The sequence below is a fragment of the Ranitomeya imitator genome, chromosome 2 (assembly GCF_032444005.1).
Source record: "Ranitomeya imitator isolate aRanImi1 chromosome 2, aRanImi1.pri, whole genome shotgun sequence".
Lineage (NCBI taxonomy): Eukaryota > Metazoa > Chordata > Amphibia > Anura > Dendrobatidae > Ranitomeya > Ranitomeya imitator.
In genome coordinates this window covers 197,682,940-197,706,694 of record NC_091283.1, presented here as the reverse complement: position 1 = coordinate 197,706,694, position 23,755 = coordinate 197,682,940, and the positions used below count along the sequence as shown (strand labels likewise).

Here is a 23,755-nt window from a genome sequence, read left to right as displayed (position 1 = left end):
GATCACTTCACATTCCACAAGACACAAGTAGCTTGACACAAGTACATCACATAAGCAAGCAGCCATCCTCAATCACAGATGATCTTCCAGGGGGCTCCTATTACTAAGGTCACATTTGGAATTTTCGAAGTAAAACAAAACTTTCAAAAACTTTTTGTCAAATACATTTCCCGCTTCATCCGGACATTTTTTATTATTTTATTTTACCATTATTTTTAAAAGATGTTCAAAACACAGAGTCAAAGAAAACAACCTGGAAACCAAAGTCTATGTGGTTTTAAAAAAGAGAAAATGGTTTCAATTTTCAGCAGTTCTTTGGTCTGGCTTGAAAAAAAAAAAACGAAATCAATTGCTTTTGAAAATAAAGCTAAGCTTTAGCCGCAGCCAAAACTAACTGACTTGTCTCCAAAGGACAGCAAAACTTGTTATTGTAATAGTGACACATGAAATCTGTTGATTGCTTGCAAAGTACTCTGGCACAGGCCTACGCCAAATCATTTCATTTCGCAACGCGGAGAGAAGGGTGTTCACTCCCAAACTATTCTGTGGAATAAACTCCAAAGAATCTGCTGCTTCAACTAATGATTTTGTTATGTCAAACAGAGCAAGGAAAAATGGTCGATAAGTGCTGCGTTCACACATGTACTTTCCATTGATGGAACATGGTATTATGTCATTGTAAATCAAGAAATGACAAATCTTCCATATCTAGGGCAATTTTTACCTATGATAGTTGATTATTTCAGCCATAATTTGCAGTTCTTGGACCCCAAAGAAAATAATCTACGTTCACAGATTTTTATAGAGATTCTGCGTCAAACTGTTGAAATATGACGATAGTCTCTATCCCGAGTTTATGAATGGCCTTTCGCAACCATGGAAAATATCAAACTGTGGGGAAAAAAAACTGTCAAATTGATTGATAATTGGGCAAGCGTCATGCAAATCTGCTGCAGTAGTCATCTTAAGGTCAGCCTCAGAAATACATGTTGGGATTTTATTCTACGAAGTGAACGTGCCCTAATAGACTCAAAACTATCATGTGTCATTGGTATCACTGGCCTTCGAATATGGGATAGTGGTGCCTGGTGCAACTCCAGTCGTACCCGTCATAGCTATGCCCAGTTATTTTTCTTCATCTATAAGTATATTGCTGTTTTTAGATGGGCAGATAATTGGGGAAACGAGCGCTCTTAGGAACCCTCATTCCGTCTATCAGATAGGTCAACAATCACCCCACAAACAAGAGAAGCGATCATTCCTTGCGTACGATGATTTTTTTTTAATTCAACGTTTTAGGCAGCACATCCTGTTCTCCTATGTGAATAAGAGATGTGCTGCCGAGAACAATGCTATTTAACGTGGAGAGAACTAAATAATATTGCACATGGATGTTTGTCGAGTATATGCCTTTTAAGATTCACAGTGTCATCCTCATGATTGATTCCCAAGTAGTTTAATACAGATGCAAAGGAAAGTTTGATCCAAATTATAGGGGAAATACCTAGGCTGGGACTATCTGGCAGCTAAGGCTAAACATAGGTTTCACGGCCTAAGATTGCTACTTTGCAGAATAATGTAGGTGAATGGGGCCGAATTGTTGCCCGCGACAGAGACAAGTTACTTACGACTTTTTGCAACTTGCATGTAGCAGTCACAGTAGTTTGCATGTCGCATTGAAACCCAACTCACTTGCATTATGCTACGATGAAGCAGAGAAAAAGAGCGATCTTTGGCTATGCAACCAAGGACTCCAATTGGCCTCAGCTCTAGGACTCACACAAGCGTATAACTCAGACGAGTGTTATCCAATGTTTTATCGGATAACACTTGGCCCAATGTTATTCTATGGATAGTGCAGATAAGCATTTTTTTTACTCATGCTGAATCGGGATGAGAAAAAAACAAAGCGCTGCATGTTGGAAGTGACTTCGCAAATTGGATCACAAGTCTATGGGTGCTTGTGAAACATCGGACTGCACTCGAGTCTGATGTAGTTCGAGGACAATGGAGAAGAAGGAGAAATTAAGTTCTCCATCATCTCCGCACCTGTGATAAGATTCTCTCAGTCGGGAATAGGATCAAAGTAAGATCAGAGTTTGAGATGAGTGTCATTCCCCATCATCAATCCGATTCTCTCAGAAGAAAGAATCCACATTTGTGTGAGCGAGCCCTTAGGGGTGTGTGAGAAATCATCCAAGTTTCATCCAAAAAATGTCAATGATTTTTTCCTAATTTTCATCCGTGTATCTGTTTCATCCATGTGCCCCTAAAAAATGTAAATGATCAAATACAGTTTCCTAGGTTTATAATAGAAATGTAGCCGTACAAATTATATGTTCTCTTCGGGATCCGATTTTTTATGAACCCATAAACTTGAATGGGTGCGTCTTATCCAAGACTCAGAAGAAAGAAGTGCACACTGCGATTTTCTTCTCACGGATATTCGGATCAAGAAGAAAATCATTCATCTGAACGGCCCTGTTGCGTAACATGGGCCAATGTACTTTCCGATCAAAAATCGGACAGCATACATCTGATTTATACGCTTGTCCTCATGATATGTTACTCCATCACTACAGCAGCAATACTATTGAATTTCATTTTACCCTTGATTTTCTCAGCCGGTAAGAAATATGGGGCCTAGGGATACAGGACGTTCTGATACAGCAAAGAGTTAAGATTCCTTTTCTCCCTATTTGGATATTTGGTTGGGAATTACTCCACAGAAAGAATAAGTCCAGCACTTGTAACACAATGAAGCACATTGTGCACCAGACTGGGTTTATCCCTCTTGTCTGAGTGTGTTGAATCTCTTGAAGGACTGCAATGGGGTAAATCTCTTTGGGAGAAAAAAAAAGCTAGAATTTCTATGACAGACATTCAGTGGTTGCAGAAGTAGTGGAGCTGAATTTGTTGTTTCTGCCTGTTTACATCAAGCCCTATGGAAAATCACTGCGAACGCACCATGATATCATGAAATGCGTTGATAATACAGGACGCTCTTCTGCATTCACAAAGTCAGTTCTGCTACATCTACATTTGTTGAAATGCCGCAACATACAGTTTACACAGACATCTCAGCAGACAAATAATCTGCATACATGAGGTTTCAGGAGATCCAATTAGTTTATAATATGAATAGATGTAGCACAATCGAGTTGTGCTAGTTATGGTTTCACATAGGACTGTTTTCTTCTTACAGTACACAAAATAAGGTAAAGTAATATAATATTGTGATAGAAACATCAAATATATGTTATTGGTAGAATTTATAGCGATGTGTAAGCAGCCGTGACTCTGTTTTTCCAGAATTGTTGATATTATGTAAGAGTGTGATGAGTGGTTTACGTTTATGGTGCAATATGAGAAGATATTTAACACACGTAAAACAAATCAAAGCTCAATAATACAAGTAAAACAGGAGTATATCAAATCAAGTAAGTGCTTTCCAAGCGCAGACTTCCTAGGGATTGATGTAAAGTATCATTATTGCACCATGAAATTTATGGAAAAGATGTTCTTGCAGCGCTGCAGAATCATTAATACAGATATCAACAGGTCGTACACACTGCTGGACACAGGCAGATATGGGCCCCTGTGCAAGAACAGTATGTGGGCCATTTGTGGTCCAATAGTTCTACTATGACAGAAGCTCCTTGCATCTTTGGAGGTGGAAGAAGGGCCCCTTACTTTTGGGGCCCCTGTGCTGCTACATAGGCTGCACAAATGATATCTCCACTCCTGGTCCTACATACAGATATAAGTATCAGGGTTCAGTTTCTCTATAGAGCAGCGATGAGCTAAGAAGCATATCATACAGATGAGATAGAATCGCTAGAACAATATTTGCATTGAGTTCTCTCCATACTTGGATGAGTTTCCTCCACGTTCCCCCTACACTCCAATGACGTATTCATGAGTTATAGGGGCTGTCCGACACATTGATTAAAAAAGGCAATCCAGCGCCCCCACAGATCTAGCACAGGCCGATGAGCAGGTCATTTCAGAGGTCTCTGCTGGCTCCAGAAGTGGTTTCTGCCTCATTCATAAGTCTCAGCACCACTGCAACCTATAATTGGCTGCAGTGGTCAGGCGACAAGAATACTTCATTGGATGACAAGCTGTTTTAGACACCTGACTGCAGCAGCCAATTACAGACTGCAGCAGTGTTAGGATTTCCGAACAGGGTAGAAACCTCTTCTGGAGGTGACAGAGACCTCCGGAATGGCCTGTGCGAGATCCACAGTGACTCTGAAATGAGAGTATGATCCACTTATTTTTAACCACACAATGGACAAAAAATATATATACAGGTGCTTCTCACAAAATTGATTTCATTTCTTCAATACAACAAGTGAAACTCAGATATTATATAGAGTCATTACAAACAGAGTGATCTCTTTCACGTTTTTATTTTTGTTAATGTTGATGATTATGGCCTACAGACATCTCAGTAAATTAGAATACTTTATAACACTAGCTTGAAAAATGATTTTAAAATCCGAAATGTTGGCCTACTGAAATGTATGTTCAGTAAATGCACTCAATACTTGGTCGGGGCTCCTATTGCATCAATTACTGCATCAATGTGGCGTGGCATGGAGGCGATCAGCCTGTGGCACTGCTGAGGTGTTATGGAAGCCCAGGTTGCTTTGATAGCAGACTTCAGTTTGTCTGCTTTTTCGGGTCTGGTGCCTCTCATCTTCCTCTTGACAATATTCCATAGATTCTCTATGGGGTTAATGTCTGGCGAGTTTGCTGTCCAATCAAGCACAGACATACTGTTGTTTGTAAACCAGGTATTGGTATTTTTGGCAGTGTGGAGAGGAGCCAAGTCCTCCTGGAGAATTACATTTCCATCTCCAAAAAGTTTGTCGGCAGAGGGAAGCATAAAGTGCTCTAATATTTCCTGGTAGACGGCTACGCTGACTTTGGTCTTGATAAAACACAGTGAACCTACACCAGCAGATGACATGGCTCCCCAAACCATCACTGGTTGTGGAAACTTCACGCTAGACCTCAAGCAACTTGGATTGTGGCCTCTCCAGTCTTCCTCCAGACTCTGGGACCTTGATTTCCAAATGAAATACAAAATTTACTTTCATTTGAAAACAACACCTTGGACCACTGACAACAGTCCAGTTCTTTTCCTCCTTGGCCCAGGTAAGACGCTTCTGGCGTTGTCTATTGGTCATGAGTGGCTTGACATGAGGAATGTGACACTTGTAGCCCGTGTCCTGGAGACGTCTGTGTGTGGTGGCTCTAGAAGCAATGACTCCAGCAGCAGTCCACTCCTTGTGAATCTCCCCCAATTTTTTGAATGGCCTTTTCTTAACAATCCTTTCAAGGCTGCGGTTATCCCAGTTGCTTGTGCACCTTTTTCTACCATACTTTTTCCTTTCACTCCACTTTCTATGAATATGCTTGGATACAGCACTCTGTGAACAGCCAGCTTCTTTAGCAATGACATTTTGTGGCTTACCCTCCTTGTAGAGTGTGTATGACTGCCTTCTGGACATCTGTCAAGTCAGCAGTCTTCCTCATGATTGTGGAGCCTACTGAAACAGACTAAGGGACCTTTTAAGTGGTTAGGAAGCCTTTTTGGGTGTTTTTTGTTAATTATTCTAATTTACTGAGATAATGACTTTTGGGTTTTCATTGGCTGTAAGCCATAATTATTAACATTAACAGAAATAAACACGTGAAATAGATCACTCTGTTTGTAATTAGTGATGAGCAAATATACTCGTTGCTCGGGTTTTCCTCAGCACGCTCAGGTGGTCTCCGAGTATTTGTTAGTGTTCGGAGATTAAGTTTTCATCGCCTCAGCTGAATGATTTACAGCTATTAGCCAGGCTGAGTACATGTGGGGGTTGCCTGGTTGCAAGGGAATCCCCACGTGTAATCAAGCTGGCTAGTAGCTGTAAATCATTCAGCTGAGGTGATGAAAAAGTAATCTCCGAACACTGACAAATACTCGGAGATCACCCAAGCGTGCTCGGGAAAACCCAAGCAACGAGTATACTTGTTCATCACTATTTGTAATGACTCTATATCATATACGAGTTTCACTTTTTGTATTGAAGAACTGAAATAAATTAACTTTTTGATGATATTCTAATTTTAGGATAAGCACCTGCAGAAAATAGATAGATAAAAGATAGATAGATAATAGATAGATAACAGATATATAGAAAATAAATGCTTACTGTATTTATTATATTACTTTTCAGCAGTCTTGTTAACTCCCTACATCCTGGTAGAGAAAGGAAGGAGTTTAATACCACGAATGACCCAATAGGTTGAATGCTTCACTGTACACTGCACATGTAAGCTGTGGGGACACCATCCAGGCTCCCACCTACCTCTATGGGGCAGCCCCATCATGGAGTCAGCACTCAGGAGCTCATTTCCTCTTACATTAAACCCCCATTGTCTTGAAGAAAAGAGTAAACTCACAATAGTTAGAGAAAACTAAAGCCAGGACAATGCAGAGCCCTCTCACAATACACTTTCCCCATACAATCCATATAGCTTCTCTCCACCCTGGGAATTAAGTCCATGGAAAGGACTCAGCATTCCCCCCAAAGACTGCTCCCCAGGGGAGGTAGAAATCCCCCCCCCCCCCCCCCGCTCTCCATGTCCCATTGCTATGTAAACAGCTTGTCAATAGCCGATTAAACCAACAACATGGATGGATCATATAGTAAGTGACCGGTCAGTGCCACAATACACTGCCACAATGCTGGAGACCAGAAGTGCACAAATAGTGGTAAGAGGAGGATCAGCACTGGTACCACCATTAACACAATTATTACTACTGCTTCTGCAACTAGTACTATTTTATTACAGCTAATATTACAACTTCTACTTTTACCACTACCACGATTACTTTTTTATATTATTGCTCATGAGTACTACTTCTATTATTATTATTACCACCACTGTTACTACTTACGATAATTATTAGTACAACTTCTACCAACATGTAATAATTATTACTGCATGTTCTACTTTTAACACTAAATTTCAATTCTAAAAGCACCATAATGATACTATTATTATTATTATCATTATTATTTTTGCTGCTATGATGATTCTCAGTTAAAGTATACCATTACTATTGCTATTATTTTAAAATCAGTGTTTGATTCTACCACTTTCATTACTATTCCTGAGAGAGAGAGAGAGAGGGGGGGATATAGAAATATATATATATATATTGATAGATAGATAGATAGATAGATAGATAGATAGATAGATAGATAGATAGATAGATAATAGATAGATGATAGATAGATAGATAGATAGATAGATAGATAGATAGATAGATAGATAGATAGATAGATAGATAGATGATAGATAGATAATAGATAGATGACAGATAGAGATAATAGATAGATGATTGATAGATAGATAGATAGATAGATAGATAGATAGATAGATAGATAGATAGATAATAGATAGATGATAGATAGAGATAATAGATAGATGATAGATAGATAGATAGATAGATAGATAGATAGATAGATAGATAGATAGATAGATGATAGATAGATTGATAGATAGATGATAGATAGATAGATAGATAGATAGATAGATAGATAGATAGATAGATAGATAGATTATATTGATAGATAGATTGATAGATAGATGATAGATAGATGATAGATAGATAGATAGATAGATAGATAGATAGATAGATAGATAGATAGATAATAGATAGATGACAGATAGAGATAATAGATAGATGATAGATAGATAGATAGATAGATAGATAGATAGATAGATAGATAGATAGATAGATAGATAATTCAAATTCAAATTCAAATGAGCTTTATTGGCAGGACTAAGTACATGTTAGCATTGCCAAAGCATATGGTAAAAATACGGGGGTGGGGGAGGGGGGGCATATAGAGGTCCAGGGAATATCAAATTCCTTTTAGAGGATAGGGGATGTTTCCAGGGTGGGGTATAGGAGTCCATGACATATCGGGCTCTTTAGTCGGGGGATAGGGATATGTCCAGTGTTGGGGTACGGGAGTCCATGACATATCAGGCTCCTCTTAGTCTGTGGCAGGCACTGACATATTCCGCTGCTACGGCCACTGCACTTTCCTCTTCCCCCAGTATTATCGGCAGTTTCTCTTCCTCCTCCTTGGAGGTGAAATCTGGGAGGAGATCAGACAGCCTCTTGAAGTGAGTGTCCCTCACTGCGGAGTATTTGGGGCACCAAATACTATAATAGATAATAGATAGATGACAGATAGAGATAATAGATAGATGATAGATAGATAGATAGATAGATAGATAGATAGATAGATAGATAATAGATAGATAGATAGATAGATAGATAGATAGATAGATAGATAGATAATAGATAGATGATAGATAGAGATAATAGATAGATGATAGATAGATAGATAGATAAATAGATGATACTGTAGATAGATAGATAGATAGATAGATAGATGATAGATAGATAGATAGATAGATAGATAGATAGATAGATAGATAGATAGATAGATAGATAGATACCAAAATAAAGTGGGTGGCACTCAACAGCAAAGTATGCAAAAAACTGGTGTCTTTATTGGTGCATGTGAACAGGTGGCAATGTTTTAGCTCAACAGCAGTTGAGCCTTTATCAAGAAAAACACATATTAGAATATATAATGCAAACATTAAAATATATAAATATATCTAAAAATAAATATTATATATAAACAGAAAATATACTATGTATATATATAAAACTATATATATAACTCTCTCTATATATATGTATATGTATATATATATATGTATATATATATATACATATATATATATATAGCAACACTTTTAAGCCCCACCTCCAAAAATAGCTAAATATCAGGCCTGACAATAACATGGGTGTAAATGGTGTAGTGCAATATTAGGATGCATGTTCTGTTCCCAATAATAATAATAATGCCATTTTTACTCTGGTCATACACAGATTGATACATGAAGACTGATTTGATGCAATGACAGCTGGCCTCATGGATTTCAGTCGCAGGGGAAAGTATGAAGTGGCTACAAGTGCAATGTTTATTGGGTGTAGCTGGTATATAACACCTCAGCCTTTTAAATGTATTATATAAGTATCTACTTTCTATAAGAAAACAGGCGAAGGTATAAAAAAAAAAAATCACATGATCATCATGTAAAGGATTTAAGAAAGAAATTACAAAAGGAAGTTTACAGACTGAAAACTTGCAGAGTCACTCATCCGCCATGCCAAGCCATTAAACCTCCATCAAACGTGGCAGAGTTAATTACAAGTCCTGGTGTAAGAATGACAGCTTGGCAGCAATGATACTGCATTATGTCTGCCACTGTGGGAACAGATATAATTAACTCATTAAATAGCCTCTGATAAGGTCATGCATAATGTATTGCCGTATTTGTGGATAATATTAATATTATGTAAAGAAGAAAAAAAAAATTAAGATTCCTTGCATTGACCTTAAGATGGTTTTACAGGAAACACTGATGTCGATTTTAATGAATTAATTGTATTTTTAGAAATCAAGTCCTATTGGTGTAATCACAAGCACTGAGCATAACTTCACATTTTTAATTAATTAATAATAGTTTCATAACATATTTTTATGCTAGTTGCTATTTAAGATTGTGCATTTCTTTATTAGTAAAAATGTAAATATATTAGTAGTTTTGTTCTATCAAATTTCTATGAATTTAGAAACTAGAGACATATTTTCCCTTACAATTAAAAGAAACATTTGATAAATCTAGATCACGCGCGTGTGTGCTCATTAATAAGCTTTCGTTGCCTTAGATGACTTTTTTATTTTTGTGCATTAAAATCATATAATTTATTGAGAGATCATTTCTTATTTCTTATTCTTATCTTCTTATTTCTTATTTTGACAATAACACCATGTTTGCAGTATTTTGTTAAAATAATACGTTAATAAATTGTTCCTCAATTCATAAAAAAAAAATAAGAAAAAAACAGGGAAAGATGTAAAAACAAAATCCTCTTTTTTAAAAAAAAAAAAAAAATGCCAATTTATCTGTGAAAGGATTTTAAAGACATCTTACCAATGTGTAAAATAACACTGCCTCAGTTCGCCTGGTATACAATGCATTGATGTAGTTATTTTATAAGAAAAAATATAAAAGGGACAAGAGTTTTTTCCAATAAGGCATTTCTATTTGATTTTTTTTAATTTATAAATTTACAAAAAAAATCACTAGTGTGGATATATTCTGGTGTGATCAGATCCAGATTCACAAAATTCATCGAAACTCTGATCTAAATATGGGACACATTCACACTTTTGATAGATGCACATCAGTTTTTAAGAACTGATTCTATTTAATGGGTAAAAAAAAAAAAACACAAGGACATTATGAATATTTTTATTTAATTTTCTATATATCATCCAGTTAAGCTCCATGGATGGAAATAAATGGGATCCATTCATCCAAAGATCCACTCTTTTATGTTTATTTTTCTCATACTTTTCTAAGGAACAAACACTTTTTGGGGAATTCAGGTTTCTATCATTCTAACCACTTGGATCAATTTAAGAAAACTTGAAGAATTCAGCTGATATTTTGATTCCATCCTTCTTTTTGGAGGGAGCAGAATTCCAACATTATCTACTTGATTCTACTAGTCAATATTTTAATATTTTGAATATTTTTCTTGTTTTATAAATGTTTTGTTCACCTATCTTTTTAGTATTCAGTGAGATTTGGGTGTTTTGTTTGTTTGTTTATTTTATTTTTTTTCCTTAATTTCATTTGCTAATACACACACACACACACATAATATTTTTATTTTAAGGGGTTAGCCATAGTATATATGTAATTGATTGTATATTATCGTACACGTTTACTATAAATTATATATTTTTTTTCTTTTTTATTGTTTTGTTTTTCTCTGCTCTTTAACCTTTTTTTTATTAAAAAGAATAACAAATTAAATACACTTTTTAGTTATGATTCATTCAACCCAGGACGCAGTAATCTGCATATACAATACAAGATACAGTCATTAGGAAACTAGGGGAACAGGGCAAGATGTTCAGGATGGAAGCTATCAAATTGGAAGGTGTAATTATTATTTTCCGGCTCTTGTGTTTGGAATTTTAACTAAACGATCCTCGTGGGGATGGCAGATCACCTCCTTGGCAGCCTGACCCTGTGGGGTGGAAAAATGCTATTTAAAAAATTTAAAAAAAAAAAATTAAAATAATAAATCTAATAACAATAATAAAAAAATAATATAAAATAAAATACAAAGCTTAAACCAAATGGATGAGATGCCACAGGAACTGCAAAATATTGAGAACTACTATCTCATAGTATAATTCATTTTTATGGAATAACTTTGTATCATTCAGGGACTTACTAATGTCAGCAGAACTCAAGGGACTGGCGCTGAATATGGATGTTGGACTCCATTGCAATAAGTTAACATTTCCTTATCAACCTTCATATAAATTAACATTGAATTCCATTTATATCACAAGCTAAAATAAGAGTTGTGGCAATAATATGATTCTCCAGGGAAAATGTTAATTCTATTTAACTGTGCAAGCCATAGATTATGTTAACCCTTCCTTCTCCAGAGCAAATGGTATAGTGTAGAGAAGCCATAATAATATCAAATATCATAAGGGATTATTATATCACATTTTATAATTGTAATTAATATTAAATAAATTGCTTTTTGTGATTTTATCAAGATTCCAAATAGCCACACTGAGGCAATCCTGATGCAAATGCAATGTCAGCTTATTTAAAATAATTATTAAAAAAAGGCAGGATATATATATGTATATATATATATATATATATATATATATACAAATATATATATATATATATATATATATAAATAAATAAATATATATATATATATATATATATATATATATATACACATATGACAGGACCTCAAGGCTCTGTGTATACTAGTGATATTTTCCTATTTTTTTATAGCTTTTTATAACAAAAAAATAGGAAAGAATCATTTGGCTCTGTACAAACAGAATTTTTTTTATTTTCATTTATTTTTACAGATGCACTTTATCAGGTCAAGTCTGGTAAGGTGGTTTCACTCCCAGCATTTTTTTGTAAAAAAAAAAAAAAAAAAAAAAATTAAAAATAAAACTGCATTTTTACTGCAGATTTTTCAAACAAAACCAGCGAATAAAAAAAAATAATAGTAAGAAATAGAAGGAAAATAATTATATTTATTTTGATAGAACTACTTCTGGATTTGGCTAAAAAAAAAAAAAAATAAATTAAAAACTTCATAGGCGGTTTTCCGCCCCCCAAAAAAATGTTGTGTGTGAAAACGCCCTTGGCGTGGGCACAGTTTTGACAGATACCAGTAATTTCTAGAAAAGCCAAACACACATACATAAAAAAAAATATTAAAATTCTCAGTTCGGTCAGGGTATTATTTTTTTAGGATCTAGAAAATGAGTAATATATGTGGAAATTAAGCAAAACTTAAAAAAAAAAATACACATTAAACCTATCTGCATCTTTTGGATTGTGAGGGTAAACACAAAAAAAATAAATAATATAAATAAATAAATAAAATGCATAAAATTACTAAAAATGCAAATAAGCTTGAGAAAATAAAAAATATAGAATAAAATATGCAATAAAAAGTATTAAATTGACTGCTACACCAGTTGTTGTTGATTTTTTTTTACTTAACAAACAAGAAGCTTTTTTTTTAATCATACCTATGGTTGTAACTTTAGTAATTTATTAATGTTGCTGATATAGTGCCAACATATACTGCAGCACTGTACAGATTGCATCACTGCCATCGTCCCCATCCCAATGCCTCTGTTTATGTATATATTGTTTACATTATGCTGTGTCAATAGAATATCATTGATACAAATTACTAATGACTATTATTTAAAACAATATGTTCCAATAAATCTGTTTTATTATATTTATAACATTTTTATTAAGAGCAGATAAATCAGTTCATCTAAACTCATGATTTGGAATTTTGGGTAAATGTTTAATATGTGTTCTAGACTATAGCAATCTTCTCTAAACCTCATGGACACTGATATTGTTTGCGCTACACATACCCTAAAGTGCCTCTAGGGGGAGCTGAAGAGCTGCTATTCTCAGGCATCACCTTCATTAAAGCATTGTCACTCTCGAATAACAGGGGCTCAATTGCTTCTTTCAATCCTATTTATTGATTTATGATAAATAAAAAATATATATATTTTGTTTAATACAATGTATCTTTAGATTATATTCACTTTTTTTATTTTTTGGAGAGTTTAAACAGAGAGCACTGTCCTGTCCTGTCCTACAGTTAGTGGAATGTTATACTTCTTGAGAGTTGTGTAATATTTTATTTCAATAGTTCTCTATTACCTATTTAATCTAATACACATTTACCATTATAAGAAAAGTTATTACATTCTAAAGATTCTCCATTAAAATTAACAGAAGCACTTCCCCATTTGTTTTAATCATGTGTGTAGTATTTTGGTTCAATTCTTAGTGTTTCTTTCCTCTCCATATTTATTTGACTGGGGTTAATTAGATTTCCATTACCTTCCTGGGTGTCATAAGACCCATGTGACAAAATGATTACAGAGTATCAGGTTTCTGACCAACAATAATCGTTGTGTAATTATGGATTTTCGTTGGGAATTGGTATAAAAAAATAATAAATAAAAAAAACCTCAGAAACAGCAGAAACAGCAATGTTTATAATTCGTATGTGTACACATGGATAGATAGATAGATAGATAGATAGATAGATAGATAGATAGATAGATAGATAGATAGAATAGATGATAGATAGATGATAGGTAGATAGATAGATAGATAGATAGATAGATAGATAGATAGATAGATAATAGGTAAATAGATAGATAGATAGATAATATATAGATGATAGGTAGATAGATAATAGATAGATGATAGATAGATAGATAGATAGATAGATAATAGATAGATGATAGATAGATAGATAGATAGATAGATAGATAGATAGATAGATAGATAGATAGATAGATAGATTATAGATAGATAGATAGATAGATAGATAGATAGATAGATAGATAGATAGATAGATAATATATAGATGATAGGTAGATAGATAGATAATAGATAGATAATAGATGATAGATAGATAGATAGATAGATAGATAGATAGATAGATAGATAGATAGATAGATAGATAGATAATAGATAGATGATAGATGATAGATAATATATAGATGATTGATTGATAGATAGATAGATAATAGATAGATAGATAGATTAAATGATAGAAGCATTCACAATATTATACATTCTTCTTATTAATATCAGAATAAGCCACAATATTATGGAGTTCCCTTAACCCTTTGCATCCTGGTGGAATGACCCAATAGGTTGAATGCTTCACTGTACACTGCACATGGAAGCTGTGGGGACACCATCCAGGCTCCCACCTACCTCTATGGGGCAGCCCCATCATGGAGTCAGCACTCAGGAGCTCATTTCCTCTTACATTAAACCCCCATTGTCTTGAAGAAAACAGTAAACTCACAATAGTTAGAGAAAACTAAAGCCAGGACAATGCAGAGCCCTCTCACAATACACTTTCCCCATACAATCCATATAGCTTCTCTCCACCCTGGGAATTAAGTCCATGGAAAGGACTCAGCATTCCCCCCAAAGACTGCTCCCCAGGGGAGGTAGAAATCCCCCCTCTCTCCATGTCCCATTGCTATGTAAACAGCTTGTCAATAGCCGATTAAACCAACAACATGGATGGATCATATAGTAAGTGAGCGGCCACAATGCTGGAGAAATGCAGGAGGGCTATATCACAGGCAGCAGCAGTAGTGGTGTACTGAGATTATCACCATTAATATCTCCAATACACAGCTATCATCACTACTATCACACAACCTGCTGCTTCTACATTATCAGTATTATTACCACTCCTCCTGCTGACATTGCTCTGTTACTGAGATCACCTTTACTGTTATTTTTGTCATTTATTATTGCAATTATAATGATTCTCGTAACTATTATAATTATTAGCATTATTGTTTCTACTGGTTTTACTTCCAATCATATTTACTGCTACTCTTCCTATTACTACATTGTAAGATTAACCACAACCAGTATTATAATGATGATTAACCCTTCTACTACCAGTAATGGAAGTTCTAGTAGTGAGCAGAGTTTTCTGGCATGAATCGTTTATCATCACAATCATTGGCAGGAGCCACATGCCCAGCATACATCATGCCCAGCACTGTGTGAGGACCCCAGGGAGCACAGGGAGTGTGCCCACCTTACACTGTGCAGGGGCTCCAGGTCTTCACCCAGCTCTCAGGCTGAGGAGGAGGAGGAGGAATTCCCATCACAGAGGACAGAGGCTTTTTGAAGTCCTAGTTCCCTTCTGAGCTATTTTCTGCTTGTCAGGATCCATCCACATCCAAATCGCCCCCGCTAAATCTCCTGGACCCTGCACAGTTATCGGGGCACAATGGCGGCTCTTTACCCCCTTAACAAAGAACACAGGGACTAAACAGGATTAATGCAGATAGTGCTGTGTTCTCTAAATGGTTAATCGTTAACCCCTTTGGTGCCAACTGGACCAGAAATTACTGCTCTAAAAAGTTTCTGACAGAAGCAGATTTCCGCCTGAGAGGTGACATTATGGACTAAATAATGACATCAGCATGGAGGAAGACTGTGGGAGAGGAGGCACAAAATCACATAATAATAAGTCATTACATAGAATAACAGCAGATTATATCCTTATATGTTTCCCCATACTATCTCTAGATCATTCCATTTTATCTTTATATACATCTACTTCATATTCTTTCTACGTAGAATTTGCATATCTCTATTATCTATCTATCTGTCATCTATCTATTATTTATCTATTATCTATCTATTATCTATCTATCTATTATCTATCTATTATCTATCTATTATCTATCTATCTATTTAATATCTATCTATCTATCTATCTATCTGTCATCTATCTATTATCTATCTATCTATCTATTATCTATATCTATCTATCTATTATCTATCTATCTATTATCTATTATCTATCTATTATCTATCTATCTATCTATCTATTATCTATCTATCTATTTAATATCTATCTATCTATCTATCTATCTATCTATCTATTATCTATATCTATTTATTATCTATCTATCTATCTATTATCTATCTATCTATCTATCCATCTATCTATCTATTATCTATTATCTATATCTATCTATTATCTATCTATCTATCTATCTATCTATTATCTATATCTATCTATCTATTATCTATCTATTATCTACCTATTTACCCCATATTGATCTATTATCTATCTATTATCTATCTATCTATCTATCTATCTATTTATCTATTATCTATCTATTTACCCTATATTGATCTATTATCTATCTATTATCTATCTATCTATTATCTATCTATTTACCCCATATTGATCTATTATCTATCTATCTATCTATCTATTATTTATCTATTTATTTATCTATTACTTATCTATTTACCCCATATTGATCTATTATCTATCTATTATCTATCTATTATCTATCTATTTACCCCATATTGATCTATTATCTATCTATTATCTATCTATCTATTATCTATCTATTTACCCCATATTGATCTATTATCTATCTATCTATCTATCTATCTATCTATCTATTATTTATCTATTTATTTATCTATTACTTATCTATTTACCCCATATTGATCTATTATCTATCTATTATCTATCTATCTATTATCTATCTATTATCTATCTATTTACCCCATATTGATCTATTATCTATCTATTATCTATCGATCTATTATCTATATTTTTACCTATCATCTATCTATTATCTATCTATCTATCTATCATCCAACAATGGAAGAACTCCAAAAGTTAAATAAAAAAAAGTAAAGATGCTTTTATTAATGTATATCTTATAGGTGATATCAGAACATCTTCCCTTTTCCAATGAACTTTTGGAGTGCTGCCATTCTTGGATTATAATTACTATAGACATGGTTTAGGTCTAAAAACAGATTTGCACCCATTATTGCACTGATTCTGTTTCTGTTTTCTGCATCTCTAGCTATCTATCTATCTATCATCTCTTACCTCTGCTGTATACTTCTATTAGTATCTACCATTTTGTGTATCTACTTCCATCTCACTCATCTGTTTAATCTACTAAGAAATATATATATACTGTATATATATATATACATATATATATATATATATACACACACACACACACACTAGGATATATATAAATCTTAATGTATTCATCCCTCTAATTCTGGCTCTATTCATTCTATCAATGTATCTATATAAATTCATGTATTTCTTAAACAGCTCTCATTCTAACCAATGTGCCAATATAAGAATATTACAACCATATGGAAGGCAGTATATGCAATCAGTACAATAAGCAGCAACAACTCCACCGTGACCAAAAGTTATCTGTCCGGTCCTGTGGATGCACATAAAACAACTCTAACAAAAAAAAACTATACCACGTCCATATAGCTTTCTAGTGCCACTTACCATCACTAAATCAGGTCAATAAATATTTTCTCACTTTAACAAACCAGATTATTATAATTGTCTATTTTCCATTCATTTTATTTCGTTTACTCCAAACGAAACTGCACCAATATAATGTTTCATTTCTTGTGAGATTCTAAAGAACCAGACACACCGTTAAGAATGGCAATAATTATAGTCATTATAATAGCACTAATAATAGACCTTAGTTTAATCCTGCCAATGCCAACAGCAACATATTATGGAATATTTAATAAACTCGATGGCTATGCATTCACTTCTTATTCTGCCTAATGAACTTTTCACAGAAGACATTGCATTCTCCCCACAATATGTAGAAGTATACATGTATATCTTATAATGAACAGCTCGCATAGGGAATAACATACAATTAATAATCATACATGACTCATAGGCTGCTGGGTATGATTTTAGAGGGGAAATTGGTCTGCTCTTTATGAGGTGGTGTATAAAGCAGGGAGCAGAATTGTGTTACTGGGTGTAATTATTAACACAAATACAGTCAGGAAAGCCGCAATCACAGCCTATTTCTGTTATTTATTGAGCGCTTCTGTGCAGACTGGAACCTGATGCAGGGGCTGCTCTGCCCCTCACATCTGATTACCCAGGCCTGGCACCTGCAACACCTGTGTCATCGCCTGACTGGCACAATGCAGCATGTCTAGGGTTAATAGCAATCTAGTAATATCGTTTTCCGAGTGTGTTACATTGTTTTTTGTTTTTTTTTCTGCGTGTGTTACATTGCTTTTTTATTTTCTGAGTGTGTTACATTGCTATTTTTATTTTCTGAGTGTGTTACATTGCTTTTTTATTTTCTGAGTGTGTTCCATTGCTTTTTTTATTTTCTGAGTGAGTTACATTGCTTTTTTTGTTTTCTGAGTGTGTTACATTGCTTTTCTTTATTTTCTGAGTGTGTTACATTGTTTTTTTTGTTTACTGAGTGTGTTACATTGCTTTTTTATTGTCTGAGTGTGTTACATTTCATTTTTTATTGTCTGAGAGTGTTACATTGCTTTTCTTTATTTTCTGAGTGTGTTACATTGCTTTTAAATTTTCTGAGTGTGTTACATTGCTTTTTTTATTGTCTGAGTGTGTTACATTGCTTTTTTTATTTTCTGTGTGTGCTACATTGCTTTCTTATTTTCTGAGAGTGATACATTGCTTTTTTTTCTGAGTGTGGTACAATGCTTTTTTTATTTACTGAGTGTGTTACATTGCCTTTTTTATTTTCTGAGTGTGTTACATTGCTTTAATTTTATGAGTGTGTTACATTGCTTTTTTTTATTTTCTGAGTGTGTTACACTGCTTTTTTATTTTCTGAGTGTGTTACATTGCTTTTTTTTATTGTCTGAGTGTGTTACCTTGCTTTTTTTATTTTCTGAGTGTGTCACATTGCTTTTTGTTATTTTCTGAGTGTGTCACATTGCTTTTTTATTTTCTGAGTGTGTTACATTGCTTTTTTATTTTCTGAGTGTGTCACATTGCTTTTTTATTTTCTGAGTGTGTCACATTGCTTTTTTATTTTCTGAGTCTGTCACATTGCTTTTTTATTTTCTGAGTGTGTTACATTGCTGTTTTATTTTCTGAATGTGTTACATTGCTTTTTCATTTATTTATTTTTTAACCCTTGCAATGCACACATCTTTCTATCTAGTGAGTTTGTGTACTTTTATAAAGAGTCACACATATGTAGATCTTATAGTTTTGATTCACTGAGGCAGTGCAGCTAGCTTTGCCTGATCAGATGAGCTCCCTGATGAAGCTTCTTCCCCTTTTCCTTATTGCAATTCACTGCATTTCTACCTGAAGGGAAGAAAAGCTAAGATCCTAGTTCCTGCAATTATCAGCTTGACAGCACTCGATGCAAATAATTATCCCCTGCCAGGCTATTATTATCAGTTGAGATTTAATAAATGGAAGCCGTTTGGTGTAATCAAGAGGAAAACAGAACATTAGGAAGAAATGAGAATGTTACTGCTGTTTCTTACCTGCATTGTAGGCTGCCAGGTCTGCACCAGGCCCTGGACTCTTCCTCTTCCTAGGTCTGCCCTTTTGCACAGTCCCCACACCATTGTAATAAGGCAGCCCCAAGGAGGAAGCCCCAGACCCCAGTCCTGAACCCTTCCCTGATGTCACATCCGAGTGATTGAAATGGACTTGATACTCTCCCTGGATTAAAGTCTCAAAGTGGAGCCTGCAGTAGACCAGGTTGTCCTTCATCCCAAAATGGTCCCCAGTGGTCAACATTTTGTTGCAAGTGTTGCAGGTAAAGCAGTTGAGGTGGTAGACTAAGTCCCTGGCTCTCATGACCATCTCAGAGGCTGAGATCCCCAAGTGACATCTGGCACATCTCTGGACTGAAAACCTCCTGGAAATACAAAGCAAGGACACAGTTATGGCCAAATCAAGGTGGACAGTAGAACTTTCTCATGGCTGATGACCAATGTGTAGAACAAAAAGGACCAGAAAAGGTGCTGATATAAGGTCTGTAGGGCTGCACCTATAAATGTGTTATACAAGTAGTATATACATATATATATATATATATATATATATATATACATACATACATATATATATAGTGTAGTGTATATAGTTGCTTACATGTAGCTACAGAGTGTAATGAATACTCATTGGGATGTGTGTTCCTTTAACAAGCACATTCGATTCTACATACCATCAGCACTTTATGCAAAATCCATAAAGGAAAATTAAAATCTGATTGTACCCCTTTGTATGCAATGGTCCCCAAAATCTGAGATAAAACAACATGTTTGTCATGCCTCTTAGCAAAAAAAAAATCTATGCCTATGAGGAGCAACACTTATAATATGTCCTTATGGGGGGAAAAAATAAATAAATAAAAGTAGGCTTATAAGAAATGAGAGGATTCTGTTTTATATTATTTTTAGTGGTTTATGGTGGTGGTGGTGGTTGTATTATTGTAAGAGAAAGTGATATAATCACAACCTGGTGTGGGTTTGGGTTTTATAAGTTGAGCACTTGTTGTTTTTAATATTGTAAGGGGTGAAGGTCGGTATTCATAAAATATTATATGAAATAACAGGGACCTGGGATGTGTATAATGTTATCCTTTCTTATTAATATTATTAATTTCAATTTATATATATATAGACAGATGGATAGATAGATACTGTAGATAGTTAACAGATAGATGATAGATAATAGATAATAGATAGATAATAGATAGATAATAGACAATAGATATAGATAATATATAGATAGATAGATAGATAGATAGATAGATAGATAGATAGATAGATAGATACTGTAGATAGATAATAGATATAGATAGATAATAGATAGATAATAGATAGATAGATAGATAGATAGATATAGTTAATAGATAGATAGAATTAGATAGATAGATAGACCGATAGATAATAGATAGATAGAATTAGATAGATAGATAGATAGATAGATAGATAGATAGATAATGGATAGATAGATAGATAGATAGATAGATAGATAGATAGATAGATAGATGGATAGTATAGGATAATTCCTATTAACCCCTTGCAGGGCAGTGAGGGGGCACTGGTACCTGTAGTAGTCCTCTTTGCAGTAGATGCTGCCATCTTTACTGAAGCAGGTGAGCTCAGATTCCAGGTTTAATTTACATTCACAACACTTCAGGCACCGCATGTGCCACTGTTTGTCCACTGCCAGGAGGTAATACCTGTCCGAGATCTTGCCCCCACAGCCGGCACACAGGGCAGCCCGGTCACTGCTGATGGAGGGCATCGTCTGGGGGGAAATATGGAGACATTAATATCCGCACACAGCGCTGCACCAGCCTCCTCCAAGAGCTTACAGTCAGGAGCGAATGTGATCACTAACAAAGCCTGGCGCCACTGAAAGCCCCGAGCCTTATTCCTGCACACAGTGAGACCATAGGAAAGATGGGCAATGCAGAGCCACCTGTGTATAATAGACCTATACCAAATCAATGGGAGGTTATATTATATTGTAAGAAAAAGAAAACAGAACTTCTCCTGACACTGGCATCAGCGACTAACACAAAGTGAGGGCAAGACAATCAATGGCTTCATTATCAATTTAATAATAATATACACAGTCTCTTTTTTATTCAACTAATGACTTTTGGGCCTATGTATATATATATATATATATATATATATATATATATATGTATATATACATACATACATATATATTCATATTTTTCCCTATTACAGAGTAATATATATATATATATATATATATATATATATATATATATATATATATATATATATATATGTATCGTGTCCAAACGCCTGCTAAATGCACTGTGCATGTATATATATTTCTATTTTTAATATATATATTTTACTCGCCTGGCCCTGACCTCTGTTTGCAAGGAATTATGCTTCTATCTATTAATTTGCATTTATTAATCCACATCCATCTACTGTGCACGTGTAAATAACACTGAGAACGGTCACTGGCTTCACACTGGAGACACCGGCTAATCACAGGAAATACCGATCAGTAGACTGGACTCACTCTCAATAATTTTATAAGCAATTTCCTGGAAAGCCACAGCCCAGGAGTGCAAACTAAATAAATACACTGGGTAAAATATAGGGAAAAAAAATGTAAAAGAAAAAGAGTCCTGTCTAGGTACATTAAGATATATATATATATATATATATATATATATATATATATATATATATATATATATATATATACACACACACACACACACACATTTTTTTATTTTATTCTCCGTTTAAGGTGTATTTTTAAAACCTTAATATTCTTCACCAATAATATTATCTTAATATTATAAATAATATTAAATGATACACACCACCTCTATTTTTTAATTAATTGCTTGATATTTATATATTTATGTATATGTAAAAAAGTAACATCTAATTCTGATATATACCAAATATTATATATATATATATATATATATATATATATATATATATATATATTTTTTTTTTTTATTTATTTATTTATTTATTTATTTTTTCCTTTTAATATGTGACTTGCTTTATTTATTCTGCCTCCTGTCAGGTAGTTTAGTTAGGTTTATCATTTCTTATTTGGCTCTATAATGAATTGCATCTTATAGCTGAACATTTAGCCACTGGTGCTATTATACTATTATTTGTAACTACAGCTCAGATAACTCGATCCATGTCAGTTTCCTTTGCTCTGCCTGGTTGTATATCCTATTAAAAATACTTAACAAAATAATATAAAAAAAATGTATAAAAAAATACAAATTGTAACTTTTGTTCTTTGATCAGAATTGATATCATAGTTTTTTTTTACTCTTGTAAACTAATAAAAATGCATTATTTTGGCATTTTTCTTTCTTTTCAAGCTGCATGCACATGTCTGAGTGTAGCATCTAACAGTGAGACTAGAGCATTATGCTCAGATATTGATTATTTTCTCTTCTATTATTATTGTGATAATTACTGTGGCGTGTAATAGAAGCATTCCTAGCACTAGCAGTAACCACAGTTATCACTATTGTTTGTTAATCGTTGATTTGATATAATTGTAGCCTGCAGACCTGGGCCCCTCCCAAACCCGGGCTTGAATGCCGGCCATGGCTTACATCTTGCCTATGGCAGAGATGATTATTGAGATATATAGATGCAAATTGGGATCTTACCCTTTATTAAAATAACCAGAATCGGTCCCTAAAAAATATATTTAATAAATTTAATATTTTTATTTTGGACAAAACAAATAATTTGGGGGGGGGGGGACTTATTAAACACTAATATTTTAAATACTCACACTTGGAGAGAAAAAAAAATAGACAATTAGGTAAAATAATAAGGCGATTTTGCCTTGCAATTAATTTAGGTTTCTTAATCCAGATGTTACTGTGCACAATGTGGATGACACAGAATGGAGGCACTCACTTCACACAGATCACTGGTCTGAACTCACTATAAGCCTTTTACAAGCAGTGTCCTGAAAAATCTCAATACTGGGAATACAAACTCTCTATATAGCAAAAATATTTAGAATTGAGAGTCCTCAGTGGTTGATACCTTTTAATGGCTAACCAGGCATTGATGGGTAAAATAAAGGAAAAAATGGGGGAAAAAATATCTTAATTAA

The 23,755-nt window shown here is 34.1% G+C and overlaps 1 protein-coding gene across 5 annotated transcripts in view; it reads right to left on the bottom strand.

Annotated features, from left to right (window-relative positions):
* LHX2 (LIM homeobox 2) overlaps nt 1-23,755 on the bottom strand; it is a 52,762-nt gene that overhangs the window by 16,611 nt on the left and 12,396 nt on the right. For all 5 annotated transcript variants that reach the window (XM_069748461.1, XM_069748459.1, XM_069748458.1 and 2 more), the window contains exons 2-3: nt 21,198-21,400; nt 19,621-20,000 (exon numbers count right to left, since the gene is read on the bottom strand). In XM_069748461.1, coding sequence (XP_069604562.1) covers nt 19,621-20,000; nt 21,198-21,397 — 580 coding nt within the window. In that variant the 5' untranslated portion in view covers nt 21,398-21,400. The remainder of the gene's footprint in view (nt 1-19,620; nt 20,001-21,197; nt 21,401-23,755) is intronic.